Source organism: Haliotis cracherodii, unplaced genomic scaffold (assembly GCF_022045235.1).
Source record: "Haliotis cracherodii isolate W230 unplaced genomic scaffold, xgHalCrac1.p SCAF_2, whole genome shotgun sequence".
Classification (NCBI taxonomy): Eukaryota; Metazoa; Mollusca; class Gastropoda; order Lepetellida; family Haliotidae; genus Haliotis; species Haliotis cracherodii.
This window is the reverse complement of record NW_027266275.1, coordinates 60,838,881-60,860,304: the sequence shown is the minus strand read 5'-3', so window position 1 is coordinate 60,860,304 and position 21,424 is coordinate 60,838,881. Positions and strand designations below refer to the sequence as shown.

General features: G+C 41.8%; 1 protein-coding gene across 1 annotated transcript in view; it reads right to left on the bottom strand.

Annotated features, from left to right (window-relative positions):
• The window catches only part of LOC139468313 (phospholipid-transporting ATPase ABCA3-like), a 45,898-nt gene that overhangs the window by 5,626 nt on the left and 18,848 nt on the right, over positions 1 to 21,424 (bottom strand). Inside the window, exons 8-18 of the mRNA XM_071250203.1 lie at positions 20,302 to 20,439; positions 18,416 to 18,545; positions 17,643 to 17,797; positions 16,724 to 16,879; positions 14,774 to 14,984; positions 13,277 to 13,526; positions 12,702 to 12,850; positions 7,193 to 8,221; positions 5,932 to 6,147; positions 3,038 to 3,558; positions 1,526 to 1,713 (exon numbers count right to left, since the gene is read on the bottom strand). Of these exons, the coding sequence (XP_071106304.1) occupies positions 1,526 to 1,713; positions 3,038 to 3,558; positions 5,932 to 6,147; positions 7,193 to 8,221; positions 12,702 to 12,850; positions 13,277 to 13,526; positions 14,774 to 14,984; positions 16,724 to 16,879; positions 17,643 to 17,797; positions 18,416 to 18,545; positions 20,302 to 20,439 (3,143 nt within the window). The remainder of the gene's footprint in view (positions 1 to 1,525; positions 1,714 to 3,037; positions 3,559 to 5,931; positions 6,148 to 7,192; positions 8,222 to 12,701; positions 12,851 to 13,276; positions 13,527 to 14,773; positions 14,985 to 16,723; positions 16,880 to 17,642; positions 17,798 to 18,415; positions 18,546 to 20,301; positions 20,440 to 21,424) is intronic.

Here is a 21,424-nt window from a genome sequence, read left to right as displayed (position 1 = left end):
AGCTGTAAGACGGCTGTCTGTAAATAAACATGTCTGGACCAGACAATCCACTGATTGATATCATAAGCATTGATCTTTCTAATTGGGATATGATGACATGCATCACCAAAGTCAGCAAGCCTGACCATCCGATCCTGTTAGTTGCTCTTTAAACAAACAAAGTCACCTTTCATTGCAAGCATGGGTTGCTGAAGACCTATTCTACCCGGGATCTTCCCGGTCCCCTTGGATGTTTTAGGATGGAATTGTCTGATTATGATTGTGAGCACTGTACTTATGCTTGAGGAAAGTGGTATATTTTCACTGTCTGCTTCATCTTGGGATCTCCCCCCAAATTAAGGTGACGTGCTATAGAAATGCCGCTCAGGGCTCTGTTCCACAAAGCAATCACAGGGCTATACATATAACTACCCAGCCATACCTGTACGCTTGGGACAGAGACTATCCATATAACTACCCTGCCATACATGTACGCTTGGGCCAGAGACTATCCATATAACTACCCTGCCATACCTGTACGCTTGGGCCAGAGACTATCCATATTACTACCCTGCCATACATGTAAGCTTGGACCAGAGACTATCAATATTACTACCCAGCCATACCTGTAAGCTTGGACCAGAGACTCTCCATGTTATCACCCAGCCATATCTTTAAGCTTGACCCAGAGACTATCCATATAACTACCAACCCATACCTGTAAGCTTGGCCCAGAGACTATCTATATTACTACCCTGCCATACCTGTAAGCTTAGACCAGAGACTATTCATATAACTACCCAGCCATACATGTAAGCTTGGCCCAGAGACTATCAATATTACTACCCAGCCATACCTGTAAGCTTGGACCAGAGACTCTCCATATTACCACCCAGCCATACCTTTAAGCTTGGCCCAGAGACTATCCATATTACTACCCTGCCATACCTGTAAGCTTGGAACAGAGACTATCCATATTATTACCCTGCCATACCTGTAAGCTTGGCCAGGAGACTATCCATATAACTACCAAGCCATACCTGTAAGCTTGGACCAGAGACTATCCTTATAACTACCAAGCCATACCTGTAAGCTTGAACCAGAGACTATCCATATAACTACCAACCCATACCTGTAAGCTTGGACCAGAGACTATCCATATTACTACCCAGCCATACCTGTAAGCTTGGCCCAGAGACTATCTATATAACTACCCAGCCATACCTGTAAGCTTGGACCAGAGACTATCCATATAACTACCCAGCCATACATGTAAGCTTGGCCCAGAGACTATCCATATAACTACCAAGACCTACCTGTAAGCTTGGCCCAGAGACTATCCATATAACTACCAAGCCCTACCTGTAAGCTTGGACCAGAGACTATCCATATAACTTCCCAGCCATACCTGTAAGCTTGGACCAGAGACTATCCATATTACTACCAAGCCCCACCTGTAAGCTTGGACCAGAGGATATCCATATTACTACCCAGCCATACCTGTAAGCTTGGACCAGAGACTATCCTTATAACTACCAAGCCATACCTGTAAGCTTGGGCCAGTTTATCAGCATGGTCAGTGAGGAGTAGAGAGTTGATGAGGTTGTTGACAGTGCCAGCTATCTCCCTCTCCATCACACCGCGGAGCCGTGCGTACAGGGTCAACGTTTCCCGCCCTGTCAGTTGACCAATGAGTGCATCGAACTGTGGACAGTATCCTAGTCGCTGCTGCACCTGTAAGTGTTGATGTCTTATACTAGCCAATGCACTGTCATGAGTCAGCTCGCTATGTTTCATAATAGCCAGATTACATGTCTCAAATAGCAATGTTTAATATTAGACAATATAATTAAAACGATCGGATAGCAATGTTTAATACTAGTCAATGTAATGACATGTCTCAAATAGCAATGTTTAATATTAGACAATATAATTACAAGGATCAGATATATAATGACATGGGTCAGTTAGTAATGTTTAATACTGGTCAATTGAATGACATGGGTCAGTTAGTAATGTTTAATACTGGTCAATTGAATGACATGGGTCAGTTAGTAATGTTTAATACTAGTCAATGTAATGATATGGGTCAGTTAGTAATGTTTAATACTGGTCAATTGAATGACATTGGTCAGTTAGTAATGTTTAATACTGGTCAATTGAATGACATGGGTCAGTTAGTAATGTTTAACACTGGTCAATGTAATGACATGTTTCACATAGCAATGTTTAATGCTTGTCAATTTAATGACATGTTTCACATAGCAATGTTTAATGCTTGTCAATTTAATGACATGTTTCACATAGCAATGTTTAATACTAGCCAATATAATGACATGTTTCACATAGCAATGTTTGATAATAGCCAATATGACATGTTTCACATAGCTATGTTTAATACTAGCCAATAAAATTACATGTTTCACATAGCAATCTTTGGAGGGGGGGGTGACATTTATATATGTAGAACTAAAATGTACCAAAGCTTGTACAATGTTTTATTATATCTGAAGTATTTTTTTTTTTTTGAAGAACACAGGGGATATCTACCCATATGTGTACCCCGAGTAATATCTATGAACAAGCATGAAAAGAACAAGTTACGAACCTTAAATTGAATTCTTTCTGCACTTGAGTTACTTTTGGAATGTACAATGTACAAACTGACTTGTAAACATTTGTAATGTACCAAAATGCTACCAAATGTAAAGTTTTGAAAAGTTGCATGCCCAATCAATGGTCATGCTATAATTGAATTCCCTAAATTAGCTAAGCTTTCTAGTTTTAACATATTATTGATGAATTAAATTTCAAAGTTAAAGTTACTAAGTTGATAATCCACCAGTTTATTGTTATGTTCAGAGAACTGACATTAAACAGTAGCATTTTTATGTTTACCGTTTGTTATGGACTGGCAACATTCTATCTGATCTGGAAACTTTGCAAAGTTGCCAGTCAGGTTGTCTGACTGAAATTTTTGGGTATTTTATACACTGTCATGCTTCCAAAGTCATGATGGCCATAAACATGTCGTCACAGATTAAGATCTCACACAAACCTCTTGTGTATCTGACTTGACACTGAAGCCATCAAGGAAAGCATTCCCGCCAGTGAGGATTTCATCCCCCGTCAACATCTTGAAGGTTGTTGTCTTCCCGGCACCATTCACACCAAGAAGGCCAAAACACTCGCCTTGAGGAATCCCCACGGAGATGTGATCCACGGCGCGATTGATGTCATAGTCCTTCACTACTTCCTGCAGAAGCAGCTTGTCAGACTGGAACAACTGATGTAGGGATTGGTTGGCCAACCGAGCACGCTCAGTTGCGACATCGGAGTCTTCCTGTATTCGACTGTCGGTGTTGCTGAGTTGTCTGGAGAGGAATGAAGACCGTCTGCTTCCAGAGCCAAGGTTGCGAATGGCATAGAAAAGCTTTTTGAAAAGGTTGAGTTCGATTGCAAATAAAAGGCTGAAGTAGACCACACCTTGGATAGCCAGGAAGATTAACATTCGGCCAATACCATTCTGTGCCCAGCCGAAGTAGTTCTCGTTGTTGTACAGGCAGGAATCCACGCATTCTGGAACCGAAAGATTTTAACACTGCACTCCGCAATATTCCATCTATATGAGGCAGTCTGTAAATAATCGAGTTTGGGCCAGAAAAGTCAATGATTGACATCCTGAGCATTGATCTATGCAATTTGATAACGCTGGGATGCATCAACCAAGTTGGCGAGCCTGACCACCCAATCACGTTAGTTGCCTCTTACGACAAGTATGGGTTGCTGAAGACAAAGTCTAACTCGGACCTTCACTGGGTAGGAACCTCAAGAAGTCCATTGAAATACACAGTTTTATAGGGTACAATCATAAACAAACAAAAAAAACAATGAGAAACAAACAATAATCTAGACCAATTAAATAGGTATTTTCGGGAAATTACCATTGCCCAGAGTGACAGAACAGCTGACTGACTGGACCAACAGCTGACTGACTGAACTAACAGCTGACTGACTGAACTAACAGCTGACTGACTGAAATAACAGACTGAACTAACAGACTGAACTAACAGCTGACTGACTGAACCAACAGCTAACGACTGAACTATATAACAGCTGACTGACTGAACTAACAGCTGACAGACTGTATAAACAGCTGACTGAGTGATTTACCTAACAGCTGACAGACTGTATAAACAGCTGACTGAGTGATTGACCTAACAGTTGACAGACTGTACTAACAGCTGACTGAGTAATTGACCTAACAACTGACAGACTGTACTAACAGCTGACTGAGTGATTGACCTAACAGCTGACAGACTGTATAAACAGCTGACTGAGTGATTGACCTAACAGCTGACAGACTGAACTAACAGCTGACTGAGTGATTGACCTAACAGCTGAATAACTGTACTAACAGCTGACTGAGTGATTGACCTAACAACTGACAGACTGTACTAACAGCTGACTGACTGAACTAACAGCTGACTGAGTAATTGACCTAACAGCTGAATAACTGTACTAACAGCTGACTGACTGAACTAACAGCTGACTGAGTGATTGACCTAACAGCTGACAGACTGTACTAACAGCTGACTGACTGAACTAACAGCTGACAGACTGAACTAACAGCTGACTGAGTGATTGACCTAACAACTGACAGACTGTACTAACAGTTTACTGACTGAACTAACAGCTGACTGAGTAATTGACCTAACAGCTGAATAACTGTACTAACAGCTGACAGACTGAAACTAACAGCTGACTGAGTGATTGACCTAACAGCTGACAGACTGTACTAACAGCTGACTGAGTAATTGACCTAACAGCTGACAGGCTGTACTAACAGTTGACTGAGTGATTGACCTAACAGCTGACAGACTGTACTAACTGCTGACTGAGTGATTGACCTAACAACTGACAGACTGTACTAACAGCTGACTGACTGAACTAACAGCTGACTGAGTAATTGACCTAACAGCTGAATAACTGTACTAACAGCTGACAGACTGAACTAACAGCTGACTGAGTGATTGACCTAACAACTGACAGACTGTACTAACAGCTGACTGACTGAACTAACAGCTGACTGAGTAATTGACCTAACAGCTGAATAACTGTACTAACAGCTGACTGACTGAACTAACAGCTGACTGAGTGATTGACCTAGCAGCTGACAGACTGTACTAACAGCTGACTGAGTAATTGACCTAACAACTGACAGACTGTACTAACAGCTGACTGACTGAACTAACAGCTGACTGAGTAATTGACCTAACAGCTGAATAACTGTACTAACAGCTGACAGACTGAACTAACAGCTGACTGAGTGATTGACCTAACAACTGACAGACTGTACTAACAGCTGACTGACTGAACTAACAGCTGACTGAGTAATTGACCTAACAGCTGAATAACTGTACTAACAGCTGACTGACTGAACTAACAGCTGACTGAGTGATTGACCTAACAGCTGACAGACTGTACTAACAGCTGACTGAGTAATTGACCTAACAACTGACAGACTGTACTAACAGCTGACTGAGTGATTGACCTAACAGCTGACAGACTGTATAAACAGCTGACTGAGTGATTGACCTAACAGCTGACAGACTGAACTAACAGCTGACTGAGTGATTGACCTAACAGCTGACAGACTGTACTAACAGCTGACTGAGTGATTGACCTAACAGCTGACAGACTGTACTAACAGCTGACAGACTGAACTAACAGCTGACTGAGTGATTGACCTAACAACTGACAGACTGTACTAACAGCTGACTGAGTGATTGACCTAACAGCTGATTGTCTGAACTAACAGCTTCGTGACTGACTGACTAATAGACTGCAATTGCTTGTTTTTCTTAATCTATATAATGATCTATATGACACTAAAACAGCTAGATCAAAACAATATTCAAAAATACTTTGAAAACAAAATAGTGTATTTACCATCACAGCAAAACATCGTGGGTGCAAATTTGCAAAGTGGTTTAAACCTCTGGCATATTTGTAGGAACTCATAGTTGGAGTAGAAGTCCTCCAGGCCCTGCCCGAGGCAGAAGTTTGGCAACACCGACATGAAGATCCACTCCAGGATCCGGGACGTGTCCTCCAGCTCTAGCTGGGGGATGGCCAGAATACCCACGGTCAGAACTGTAGCCACACCTGGAGGAGAAACACCAGATATACACTGCTCGTGAAGGTCATGCTTCACGATTAACCCACGCTGAAAGGACTTTCTACCCCTTGAACGAGGCACAGAACTTACTGGATGTGCCTGACCAAAATCTAGACCAATCTGCAGTAATCTTCCTAATCGCACAGTAGTAAGCCTAAAAACTTACATGACAGTCCTTATTTTCTTGTGTATGTTCGTGATCATTTTACAAAATATGCAAGACCGTAGAAGAGGCTTATCTTTGGCAAATAACTATTATCGGAAAGGTTGTAGTTTCATTTACAATCGGTCTCTAATGTTCAATCTCTGAAAACAAATTTAACTTGTGTATGGTTTCAATAATCGCTCTAATTCTCAATTTTCTAAAGACCCATGGCGCTTATTACAGCAAATATGGTACATCACATATTTATCAGGGAAAGATAATTTGTAATGCCGACTTTCAAGTAGACTAGTAGATAACCACCCTTATTACTGAATTAGAACTGAATTGACTATTGAAATGGATTGACTATTTCGTATCATGGGGGCCCTTGAATTTCCAGGACAATAATGTGATGTGAATAGTTTTTAACTTTCGTTTGGCTCCTTTGCTTCCCTTCTCCTCCCCAATTCATTAGGCTAAAAAAATATTAGTCTTGGTTCTCGGGCAGTGCCTGCACCACCATAAAGTCAACCGCATGTTTCATTCTTATTTCGATTTTTCCAAAAAATAAAAAAATAATCATAATTAAAAACAATGCGATCCAATATGGCACACAGTTACTTCCCTTTACATGCACACTGCTTCACTGTGGATCTCATGTTATGGTAATGGTGGCAATAGGAGTTTGTATGCTTGTTTATGTTGCGAGGCCCTTTACCAGGTTAATGGTACACAACTGTTTATTTGGTTACATACTAGTTTGAAGAAGCAAAAAAAAAAAACACCACCCACCCACAATATATTTTCAAAAGTCACTGCCTGAGAACCAATTCTTTTATTTTTTTTAAGTCTAACACCTCAAATTTTTAAATAGTCATCTTTCTTACCTGAGAGTATGTTGAACATGCTGATCCAGACGTACGCTGATGCTGGCACGGAGAAGATGAACGACATCAGGTACATAAATGGCAGCATGGCCCATCCATACATGACAAACAACAGCAGTATGCCTGCCCAGTGGAAGTCCACGATGTAGGCATCAATCTGGAATGCTGCAAAACTGATGATGAGAAGAATACAAGGAACAAGATAGTTGAACATGTCCCAGCAGAACGTGGCAGCCCAGAAGTTGAAGGCGTGGACTCCACTAACAAACTGGATGTGTTTCGCCTTGACACTCCGCTCTTTAACAAGGAACAGGACAAAACTGCTGGCCAAGAATGCCATTCCGAAGCAGACATTGAATGCAATGGTAAATCCTTCAGTACCTTGGGTGAGTTCATCATTGACCCTGTTCATGTCTGTTCGTGGGAGAGGATGGTTTGTCACCTCCATAGAGTAAGAGGAGTCATTTGTGATGTATTGAAGCACAGCACTTGCAACCGTTGCAAGAGCAATGGCTGGGCTGTGGTAGGCTTGGTTCTGGAAGTATGCTGTAGCATTGCTGATACCAGCCTCCGCACCCTCTTCAAATGATGCAGCAATTACATATCTGATGTTATAATTCCCAATTCCTTCTTCGCCTTTCTTGCTCAAGTATTTTATGATGTCAGGGTCTTTTTTGAATCCTGCAAAGTTGTTTATGTAGGTCAAGGCCGATGATGAATTTCCAAACTGATTCACATAAGCTGCAGCCAGGTTGCTTAAAGATTCATCTGGATTCAATGCAGTGGCATAGGGCACATAGTTTTTCTTGAACTGGTCAATGGTGAGCTTGAGAGCTGGTGAGTCGGTGGGCCCTGGGAAAGTTTTAAGGACGATAAGTGCCATGACAGTGAAAAACAGAGGCACAATCAGCTGTGACGCTGTGACGAGTTTGTTCCTGAATGTGTGTAGAAAGCGCTTGACGAACATGGCCCTAAACTGTTGGACATAGAGCGCGATCCCAGCATTGCGCCTCAGCTCCCTTCCCAGATCTGCAGGGAAGGAAAACATCGAGTTTCACTTATCTGTTAAGTGTGTTCACCGAATCACATGTGACATAAGGTTAGTGAGTGAGTGAGTGAGTGAGTTGGGTTTAATGCCGCTTTTAACAGTATTCCAGTTATATCACAGCGTGTCAGCTTAATCTGATGACGTCAGTAAAACCCACTTCGGTAAAACCCACGAGCACGGGTATGGTGCTGACAAACCTAGAAACATAATCTGGGCGAACCGGGATTCGAACCCACAATCATAGGTTTCTGGCGTGCCAAAGGGACGCGACTCTGCACAGCGAATCGCGGCGCCTTAGACGACTGGGCCACCCGTGCCCCCTGTCATAAGGTTAAGTAGCAATTGTTCAATTTTACAGTTGTCATGACTTCCTATGACCTGAGAAACATAAGAACATGAGAGACATGTCACATCAGGTTTCAGTGCAGGGGATGCACTGAAACCTGTTCCATGAAAACAAACCATTTGCTTAAACTGTTAAAGTTGACTGTTGGTTACAAGCCTGCACAAAAATGTTGCTTGGAATTATTTTAAAAAACATGACCCCCTATGCAGGAACAGAATTTAACCACATGGTCTTACATCGCTTTTAGCAATATTTTTGCAATATCACTGCAGAGGACCCCAGAAATGGGCTTCACACATTGTAACCATCTAGGTCATCAAAGCCTGGGTCTTTGGCGAGACGACTAGCTTCCCTATCGCCCCCTTCTAAAATACAAATTAACTTTGAAAGTCTACTGGTCTGAATAACGACATGTTTGACATACTACTAGCCCTTAGGATACTATTCCTATTCAGGACACTTGCTCTAGCTAGTGCATTGGAGCTAATTACTGTATGTGACCAACCATGAGATAAGGGACCTTGTGGGTGAAAATCACATTTTCACTTCTTACTATAGTATATTAGTATCTTATAGTATCTTAGGACCACAGAAATACATTTGATAAGCTTCAATTCATATTTATTACAGAGTGACATGCCATCAAACATTTGGACTCATTTTCTGCAAATTCCCATTTTCTGGCTTATTACTGTTTAAGTCTGATTAATTGAAAGTAGACATGTAACCCCCGGTATGCTGAAATGCTTTGAAAAAAATGTTTTTATCACATGTTTTTATCACATTACAAACTAGCGAGGGAAAAATACGAAATTTTTGTTTACAGTCCGCACACATGGCGATTTTTACGGAGGCAAGTTGATGTCAAACGTCCTTCTTTATGACGTCACAGCACAATAGTATCCTAGCACCCATAAGGCCCTTTTTTAACTCCTGGCAGGTCACATATGTGTTAAAAATCCTAAAGATGGCAAAACTAAATCATTCTACCCAAAATGTCGGCAATATTTTTCCTATATGATTTGTTTTCATACAATAAAATTTCAAAATTGAATCCACAAACATCCATGTCAAGTGCTAACAGAGGGAAAACTCATTCCAGGGGAAATAAAAAATCTTACTGAAAAAATTGCAAATCTGTGTAAAATGATGTAAACCCCAAGAACCTGTGATTCAGGTGAGCTAAATAGAACTTGGCTATTTTAGCTTCCATTAATACTCTTACCCCGGTAGATAGCAAACAAGTGAATAAACAAGAAAATTCATTGTTGAGATTCTTTGTTCTCAGAGTATTGATTCCCATAAACTCATGTATATATTTTGCTTTTTGTAATTTCACACTGCACTCAGACATTTTCCTGCAATATGACCATAGGCAGTAAACAATCCAGTATAGACCAGACAAACAAATGATTGATATTATGAGCAATGATACATGCCATGTGGGCATGCTGTGGCCACCCGATCCATTAAGTTGTCTCTTAAGACATATGGGCTGCTGGGGACCAATTCTACCCAGAATCGCCATGGTGGTATTTTCAAAAAACATCTACTCATAATCTGCACTGTTCACTAGACAACTCTCAACAACAGAAATGACAAGACCATGATATGTTCCTTCAATAAAACATAGCACCAAGACACTGTAGCTCAAGTGAATGGAGGAGGGGCTCAAAGTTCCGTGCAGCGATACTTCTAGCCATCACGTAAGACATACGTGAATGTTATGAGCCTCAAAAATATTCTTCAAATTAACTACAGAGTCATACATTCATTAAATGTGAAAAGACAATTTGGCATCAATGTACTATTTCTAAAAAAGATTAAAAACATGTTTCTGTAACAAACAAGTATCACCACAAAATTTACCATCATCAATATATATCTCAATATATTCCCGGGTATTTCAAGTGGTAATTAAATAGGTTTGCAGCAGTAGATACATTATATATACATAAGATACAAACATTATTATTCAGCAGTTAATATGTATGTATAACTATCTATTTGACATAGAACTGTAAAATACGCAGATGCAATCTTGTAATTGTCACTTTTAAAATTTGATAATGTAAGGTAATAAATTGCTTTAGAGCTGTAGTTCTCGCTGCCGCTAAACAAAGATCTGAGGACATCCCATTACGGGTCACGTCAGACCGACTTTTCGTGAACTCTGACAGACCAATGGAATTACTGACAAGACGTCGACATTAGCCAATCAGAATGCAGCTTTCTCATGCTTTACGGCACTAATTTCAAATCGGTGACGCTTCGAATCCTATTTTGACAAATTCTTGCTTAAAAATCTGAAACCTGAACAAAAGAACATTCTCAAATGGCTAATATATGGTCTAGATTGTATAGATTCAATTGTTAAGCCCGTAACCAGAAAATCACTTTCCGACTATCACTTTCATGATCTGGTAAGCGACGCTCTGATTGGTCGGATGAAAGGTCGTTCTGACGTGACCCCTAATGGGATGTCCTCAGATCTTTGTTTAGCGGTAGCGAGAACTAAGATCTGATTTTAATGAGATTGGAAGACTTAAAACACACAAGATAAAAATTACATAATCAGGAATCGCTAGAAGTGAGTGAGTGAGTGAGTTTGATTTTTCTCCGCTTTTAGCAATATTCCAGCAATATCACGGCGGGGGACACCAGAAATGGGCTTCACACATTGTACCCATGTTGGGAATCGAACCCGGGTCTTCGGCGTGAACACTTTAACCATTAGGCTACCCGACCGCCCCTGAATTGCTAGAAGACAAAACTACAAGTTTGTATTAATGAGTAGGGCTGGGTTGAGTGACTCGGGTACTCGGGCCGGGTGGGTACTGTGTAGGATCCGGGTACCCAGATGACTATCCGGATCCATGGTTAGACACGTGACATATTGTTTACTGATGAAAACTTATCTAGAACTCCATGATGACACTACAAGACACTACTTATACTGGAATTTCTTTCTCACAATGCACACAAAGCTTTTATGGGTTTGAATAAAGATAAAGCTTCAGTCAACTTCAGTGTATATGTTATCAGATTGTTTTATAGTGTAGGGGAGTATCTAAATACTTTTTGTCAGTGCTCCGTTCAAACAATTCTCAGTCAGACATTTTGTACTCAAATCTTGAGACCTACAGCTGGTACCCTTTAGGATCGGGTTATAGGGTGTTGGGTACCCGGGTAGTAAATTTAGACTCGTCCCAGCCCTATTAATGAGAGCAAAAAGAAAAAAAATGTGGATCAAAACAGGGACTTATTGCACAAAATTACACCTCAACGCAGAGTTTGAAACATCTCAAACATAACTCTCAATGCGGTTTCTTCTCCCTGATGCAGTACCTTCCACTGAAAATGTCCCATCATTGATTTCCATGTCCCATGACGATTCCTGACTATTGGTAATGTTTTGCTTATCCACAAGATATGGAGCAGTGTTAGGGGTTACATAGGCTAACAGACAAGGGGTTACACACAAGCTGCCTTTAACCATATACAAGCAGTTTTATAAGCAGCGTCATGTGGGGCGACAGACAGGTGAGCACACAGCACTTACTGCCGGTACCGCTGACACTGTTGCGAGTATCAAGCTCGTACGTTTGAGAATCTGAAATTCAAGCATCACCTCATTCCTGATAATAAGTTACCAATAACAGAAGTACCATTAGTACAGTAGTGTATGGCTGTACAGGACAATTTGACTGCATCTCATTATGAAAGTCTTGTTTACCTGTAAAATGTATTATATTTAAGCAGATTATTTTAATTTTGTGTATAAATTTCACCAGTTTCTCCTGTACTGACTAGTTATTTGTGTGAAAAATAATATTATAAATGTGTGAAATTAGTAAAAAATTAGTAAATATCAAAACAAATTGTTAAACATGTTAAACATAATCTTCAAGCGCTAGTTTATTTTCAAGATTTGTTGACTAGATTTGTCAGTTCCATCATTTGAATTTACGCTCAGAAAGTATTTGCAATAGCACTTTAAGACAATGCTTAAGGTCATGCAGGCTTGTGCAATTAGGTATTAACAAACAAGCAAGCGTGACACAAATGCTACCTCCTGATGAAAGTAACCCTTGCTCAATAGGTTTGTGAAGTACCTAGGTGCGTGTTAATGGAGGAGTTGGAGGACATGTCAAATGCCATGTTATCAGCTCCAGTAGCCCCTGGAGAGCCATTCATGACTGGTAGGTTCACGCCCCCTTTCTGCAGCCTCTCTCGGAGATGACTATTGTTGTCCTCTCCAACTCTGAAAAATAAAACAAACTGCATGAAACAGCAATGAAAACCTTTCAGTTTGGTGTTGAAGTTGACCTACCGGTAATCCCTTTTAATGCTCAGGGACCTATTACCTTCGAAATTTCAGATTAATATATTCTCTTGATTTAGGCTAAAATACTTTTGCAAAAGTGAAAGAAAATATATTAAACATGCCGTGGTCAATGCATTATTAAATGATATGTTTTGCATTGTATTAAAACAATTATTTCAAAATGGGTCTTTTTTAGAAATTAATCTAATATAAAACCTTACAAATATTGATATTTTGCCTCCTGAAATCTTTAAAAAAAGAAAGTAATTGTTCTAATATGATCCCACAAAGCTTTGTTCTAATTAATTCAGCTATAACAGCTCAAAGTGCTGCTTTACAAGACTCCTGTGTGATGGTCCCCACCTGAGGAACACCTCCTCCATGGTGGTGACTGACGCCCCGAAGCTGGAGATGCCCAGCTGCTTCTGCTCCAGCTGCAGCTGGGTGAACAGCTCCTCAAAGCGGTGGGAGCTCTCCTGGGGCAGGATGTAAGACAGCTCTGCACCAATGTTGCTCTCCAGCTCGGCTTCAGGGATGTACTTGGTGACAAGAGCAGTGATATTCCCCACCACACACTGAGGTTCCTTCACTATGACCATGTGGTAGCCAGCACCTACAGGAGGGAGAGATGGAGCGAGTAAACAAGGGCAGGTAACTCTAAACAAACTTCAATGTGGGAGCCAGCACCTACAGGGGAGATGGCGGAAGCAAGCTCCTTCCCAGCGCGTGACACCTTCGTTACACTCTCGGTAACATCGCTGCCACCAGTGTGGGCGCGGCCATTACAAGAATCTTGATATTTGCCCTCTAACCCCAAATGCAGTCACGTTCATACTTTTGTTTATGTGTTTGTGAATGCCATCATAGTTCATTTTGAAAAGGTTTACGACTGACCATGTTTTCCAGATGAATTTACTTTGTTGTTTTAATAATCAGATTGGTTCGAGATTGCAGACTAACGGAAAACCAACCAACTTCTCCCTTACATTCTTACTATATCAATAACACGATAGTTTTAATGAAACAGAAATTTAAATTGAAAAACGAAGAAAGTAATTTAGCAGTGATAAGTGTATTCGGCGTCACGACAGTCGTCGCTTGTTTGTAGACATAACGGTCATTCGGTTGCGAGTTCAACTCCAAGCATGGTTGTGGCCACCTATTCACAGTGGGGAGTTTTGACTGGTGGCAGCGATAGTATAGAGAGCTCCGCGAACAGGCTATCGCTGTGAGGAGCTTGATGGAGGGAGTAAACATGGGCAGGTAACTCTAAACACACATCAATGTGGTAGCCTGCTCCTACAGGAGAGAGAGATGGAGGGAGTAAACAAGGGCAGGTAACTCTAAACACACATCAATGTGGTAGCCTGCTCGTACAGGAGAGAGAGATGGAGGGAGTAAACAAGGGGGGTAACTCTAAACACACTTCAAAGTGGTAGCCAGCACCTTTACAGGAGATATGGAGGGAGTAACAAGGGCAGGCAACTCTAAACAAACTTCAATGTGCTAGCCTGCTCCTACAGGAGGGAGAGATGGAGGGAGCAAGGGCAGGTAACTCTAAACAAACTTTAATGTGGGAGCCTGCACCTACAGAAGAGATGGAGGGAGTAAACAAGGACAGGTAACTCTAAACACACATCAATGTGGGAGCCTGCACCTGCAGGAGAGATGGAGTGAGTAAACAAGGGCAGGTAACTCTAAACACACATCAATGTGGTAGCCTGCACCTACAGGAGAGATGAAGGGAATTTGGTAATCTGTTTCATTCACTGATGCCAGAATATGGAATAAAATCTTGACACTGGGCAGATATAACTGTTATTCTGGAACAGATGACATTATGTATCAATTCCATCTTACCATATTTATTCTTCAAGAAGAGAGAGCTGCCACAACATTTGACAACCCCTTCGGCCATGATGGCAATCCTGTCCCCCAGTAGATCAGCCTCGTCCATGAAGTGGGTGGTCAGCACCATTGTCCGGCCTGCCCGGTTGTTCTGCAGCACGGTCCAGATGTGCCGACGAGCATCTGGGTCCATACCAGAGGATGGCTCGTCCAGGATCACCACCTGATAATCAGTAGAACATTAGACCAATCACCTTGACTGCTAGGTGTTTCCTAAAAAAATGTTATCTCAATCTAATTGACATGAAGACAATTACTTCTTCTTATTTCTTGGTTTACTGATTTGCAGAATATAATTCTCAAATCTTTGTACACCCACCAACATTTTAACCACTGAGATGAACTACCTTTGATCCACCTTTAGTGCTATGCCCACAGACAGTTTTCCCACTGAAATGAACTACTTTAGATCCACCTATGAGTGCTATGCCCACAGTTTTCCCTCTGAGATGAACTACTTTAGATCCACCTATGAGTGCTATGCCCACAGTTTTCCCACTGAGATGAACTACCTTAGATCCACCTATGAGTGCTATGCCCACAGTTTTCCAACTGAGATAAGCTACCTTAGATCCACCTATGAGTGCTATGCCCACAGTTTTCCTACTCAGATCAACTACCTTAGATCCACCTATGAGTGCTATGCCCACAGTTTTCCCACTGAGATAAGCTACCTTAGATCCACCTATGAGTGCTATGCCCACAGTTTTCCCACTGAGATGAACTACCTTAGATCCACCTATGAGTGCTATGCCCACAGTTTTCCTACTGAGATAAGCTACCTTAGATCCACCTATGAGTGCTATGCCCACAGTTTTCCCACTGAGATGAACTACCTTAGATCCACCTATGAGTGCTATGCCCACAGTTTTCCTACTGAGATAAGCTACCTTAGATCCACCTATGAGCGCTATGCCCACAGTTTTCCTACTGAGATGAACTACCTTAGATCCACCTATGAGTGCTATGCCCACAGTTTTCCTACTGAGATCAACTACCTTAGATCCACCTATGAGTGCTATGCCCACAGACAGTTTTCCCACTGAGATGAGTGAGTGAGTGAGTTGGGTTTAACACCGCTTTTAACAGTATTTCAGGTATATCGCAGCGTGTCAGCTCAATGTGGGAGGAAAGCCCGAAGTGATGCAGGTCTCGGACGTTTTCCACTTCGGTGAAACCAACGAGCACGGGTATGGTGCTGACAAACCTAGAAACATAATCGGGGCGAACCAGGATTAGAACCCACAATCATAGGTTTCTGGCATGCCCAAGGGAGGCAACTCTGCACAACGAATCGCGGCGCCTTAGTCGACTGGGCCACCCGTGCCTCCCTCAATTGATCCACCTAGGAGTGCTATGCCAACAGACAGTTTTTCCACTTAGATGAGCTACCTTAGATCCACCTTTGAGTGCTATGCCCACAGACAGATTTCCCACTGAGATAAGCTACCTTAGATCCACCTTTGAGTGCTATGCCCTATTCCTGAACAATGTTTTCTCCATCTAATTGACATGAAGACGATGACTTCTTCTTATTTCTTGGTTTACTGATTTGCAAAATATAATTCTCAAATCTTTGTACACCCAACAACATTTTAACCGCTGAGATTAGCTACCTTAGATCCACCTATGAGTGCTAGGCCCACAGACAGATTTCCCACTGAGATTAGCTACCTTAGATCCACCTATGAGTGCTAGGCCCACAGACAGATTTCCCACTGAGATTAGCTACCTTAGATCCACCTATGAGTGCTAGGCCCACAGACAGATTTCCCACTGAGATTAGCTACCTTAGATCCACCTATGAGTGCTAGGCCCACAGTTTTCCAACTGAGATTAGCTACCTTAGATCCACCTATGAGTGCTATGCCCACAGACAGTTTTCCCACTGAGAGGAGCTACCTTAGATCCACCTATGAGTGCTATGCCCACAGACAGTTTTCTTTTCATGCCACCAGACAGAGTTCGCGACTGGGCTTTCCTCTTGGGCTGCAGTCCGATGTTGTTCAACATTAGGTCCACCTCAGATGCCACTTTGGCTGATGGTACACCTTTCAGCTGGGAAAACAAGAAACAGATTCAACATAAGTATTGAAATTGCGAACATGATGGTAAAAAAAGACTGTCAAAAATTAATGAAACGAAGAAATTTGTCTGTCAAAATTCCATTTGCCTTGTAGCGGCAAAAGAAATGCAAATATTATTCTCTTGTGATAGACATACATGGAGCTCTATCACTGAGATGTGTTCATCTTTCCTAGTCACATGTCTTTAATTCTGTGAGCATTTGAAAACAAGGCACAGAGTGTGAAAATTGGTTTCTGACTCACAGGACCTTGTGTTGTAGCTTAAATATTTCCAGATCAATCACGAGTGTCAGAAATGTACTATCCTATTATGCTTTAACACAAGGCTAGACACTCCATACAGCACTGCTCGAGGAGAACTTTTTCTGACACACACCCATTCTGTGTGGGTCTGATGTCGGCCATTTGTGCCCTGTTGGTTTCAAATTGGCGAGTCGACGTCTTTGGGACGGTATTATTTCATAGCAATAAAGAATTGGAAGGTGTCATGTATTGGAATTGATAGAATAATCACCCTAGACAATGTCGATATGAAGTTTTTGTGCCTGATCTCCACTTTAGAAACAGCGATACAAGGCAGGCTGTGCTGTATGGGGTGTCTGGCCTTGTGTGAAGGTATAATAGAATAGTGTATTTCTGGCACACATTATGGATCTAGAAATATTTCAGCAATGACACAAGGGCCTGTGTTCTGATTCAGTAGTTGCTCAGATAAGTAAATATTGACTAGTGACCTTAGCAAAGAAGTTGAGATGTTCCTCCACTGTGAGACTGTCAAATAGGATGTCGTGTTGAGGACAGAGACCGAGGCTGCTTCTCACGCTGACGATGTCCTCTCGGATGTCGTAGCCGTTGACCCTGGCAGTGCCCCCTGTTGGAGGGATGAACCCTGCAGGGACAGAATGTAGTTACATTAAGATACTGTATTAGACACAGAGCTGTACATTTATAATGATAGCTTTTTGGAGTGTTTGCTTGTAATTTTAAGTTTGTTTGTTTGTTGTTTAACGCCACACTCAGCATATTGCAGCTTTATGATGGCGGTCTGAAAAATAAATGAGTCTGGACCAGACAATACAGACATCATAAGCATGCATCAACCAAGTCAGCAAGTCCGACCACCCGATCCCCTTAGTTGCCTACTAATAACATCTACAGATTTAAACATAATATATGTTCTACCAGATTAGCTATAATAAAGAATGTTAAAAATGAGCACATTATGAAAAAAACCATTCCGACGCTATGCTTTTTGAGTAATTCCTATACAAATCTGTAAGAATAAAAAATATATATAATGTATTACTGAGGGAGTAATTTGGGTTTCACATTGCCCTGAGCAGTAGTAGTTCATTTCTATCACGATATATATCCACTTGATGTGAGAGTAAAGCCCAAAGTGACAGGTCCTATATGTTTACTACACTGACAAACCAAGTATCATTATTCGAAGCCATAGTCAATGGATCCTGCATGACAAAGGGACATAACTCTGAAAACATCTGACCTGTAAGCATGGACATGGTGGTGGTCTTCCCAGCGCCGTTGTGGCCGAGGAGTGCAGTTATCTGCCCTTCATACATGTCAAGGGTCATCCCAGACACAGCCTTCTTACAAGCTTCCCCCGTGCCAAACTCCTGCCATACAAACACAGGGTGGTTAAATCATGAGGTGGTTTAGGTGAGGTGGGTTGAGGTGATCTGACGTGAGGTGAGGTGGGGTGAGGTGATCTGACGTGAGGTGAGGTGGGGTGGAGTGAAGTGAGGTGATCTGACATGAGGTGAGGTGGGGTGGGGTGAGGTGGGGAGAGGTGAGGTGAGGTGGGTGAGGTTAGGAGGGTGAGGTGAGGTGAGACTAGGTGAAGTGCGTCGAGGTGAGATGAGGTAAAGTGGGGTGAGGTGATGTGAAGTGAAGTGAGGTGAGGTGAGGTGAGGTGAGGTAAAGTTGGGTGAGGTGAGGAGGGGTTTAACACCAAGATGTGTGGCTGTTTGTCCAGACTAATGCTATTTACATAGTGCTTGCCAGAGCTACAGATATCTGGCATATTTGCATAAAATACACCCCAAAAGCAATCGCCCGTCATGTCAAAGACCCGGGTTCTCTCACGCATACAATTTTCATATATATATTATGCGCTATATTTCCAGAATTTTCCACACCACACAAGTTACAGGACTGGCTATCATGTTTTTCTCTGAAATCACTTATCAAACAGAACTGCAGAGTTTATGGGAATAGTGCTGGAAGAGATATTTTTTTAGCGCAGACTTTTAAGCGTTCTTTTTAAGCACAGGCACTGATTTCAGTGTGAAAGGGACGGGTTCTACAAAGAAGTGACAACGACAATGAAAGGTATTTTACTCTGATTTTGAAACCTGGAGCGGAAATTATTGATTTGACCGAAGTGCTCTAGCTGGGTTATAGTGCATTGTGATATCTTTGAGATAAGAGGGATAACTAACGTTACATTCTGTATCCTGTCTTGATGGAATACAAAAATGCATTAAGCAGGTCTGATCAGGATAATTTCTTGCTACCTTTCTGTGTTCCCTAAATACTTCCATCTTTGTTTTAACTATAGAGGAGTTGTCCATCTTTCTTACCCTCCCAAGGTTCCTACAAAACTTTTCAAGGTAATCATGCGTCTCTTCAAACAGACGTATTTGGACAATAGAACTTAATTGTCAGATTGACTGGTGTTTGTAAATACATCCAAGTCCACCGACCTGTACGTCAACTAGGGTTGGGACGAGTCCAAATTTATTACCAGGGTACCCACCCCCCATTTACCCGACCCTACCCAGGAACCTGCTGGAGGTCTCAAGAGATGGGTACAAAATGTCCGATTGGGAATAATTTGACCGTAGCCCTGGCAAAATGTATTTAGATACACTTATAAAACAATCTGATCATGCATACACTGAAGTTGACTGAAGTATTATCTTAAGAAGGAATGGGTGCATAGTCAGAAAGAAATGCGAACATTAGAGACTTGTAGTGTAACCATGGGGTTCTGGATAATTTTTGTCAGCAAACAATATTCAACATGACTAACCATGGGTCCAGGTAGTCCTGTGGGTACCTGGGTCCTTCTCAATACCCACCCGACCCGAGTACCCGAGTTACCCGTCCCAGCCCTAACGTCAACATTAATTATCCATTACGTTTTGGGCTAATTTTCTGCTACATCATGCAATGATAGTAAGCAAATGGAAGATATTCATATAGCATCAGAGTTAAAAACGGTTTCCACATTCAAGGCATGTTATCAATTTTCAGGCCTTTTCCAAGTCCAGACTGCTAAATTCGCCTTTGAAACCCGTGCTGGACAAATCCAACCCAGGCCAGGACCTGCTGTGATACATGACACCTTCCTGAAGTGCTGTAGCTCACCTTGCTCAGGTTTCTTATGCTGATTCCGGGCCTCATGCTGACTGGGTCCTTCTCAAAGTATTCATCTTCTTTTTCGGTATTCAAGTCTTTGCTGTCATCAACATCATCTCGCTGTTTTGTACCACACCAGTATGACCGCTAGAGAAGGATATGGGAACATATTGTTAGATCGGTGTATGACCGCTGGAGAAGGATATGGGAACATATTGTTAGATGGGTGTATGACCGCTGGAGAAGGATATGGGAACATATTGTTAGATGGGTGTATGACCACTAGAGAAGGATATGGGAGCATATTGTTAGATGGGTGTATGACCACTAGAGAAGGATATGGGAACATATTGTTAGATGGGTGTATGACCGCTGGAGAAGGATATGGGAACATATTGTTAGATGGGTGTATGACCGCTAGAGAAGGATATGGGAACATATTGTTAGATGGGTGTATGACCGCTAGAGAAGGATATGGGAACATATTGTTAGATGGGTGTATGACCACTAGAGAAGGATATGGGAACATATTGTTAGATGGGTGTATGACCGCTGGAGAAGGATATGGGAACATATTGTTAGATGGGTGTATGACCGCCGGAGAAGGATATGGGAACATATTGTTAGATTGGTGTATGACCGCTGGAGAAGGATATGGGAACATATTGTGAGATTGGTGTATGACCGCTGGAGAAGGATATGGGAACATATTGTTAGATGGGTGTAAGACCGCTGGAGAAGGATATGGGAACATATTGTTAGATGGGTGTATGACCACTGGAGAAGGATATGGGAACATATTGTTAGATGGGTGTAAGACCGCTGGAGAAGGATATGGGAACATATTGTTAGATGGGTGTATGACTGCTGGAGAAGGATATGGGAACATATTGTTAGATTGGTGTATGACCGCTGGAGAAGGATATGGGAACATATTGTTAGATTGGTGTATGACCGCTAGAGAAGGATATGGGAACATATTGTTAGATGGGTGTATGACCGCTGGAGAAGGGTATGGGAACATATTGTTAGATGGGTGTATGACCGCTGGAGAAGGATATGGGAACATATTGTGAGATCGGTGTATGACCAAGATCACATGGACCAATCAGATCTCATCATTCTAACATGG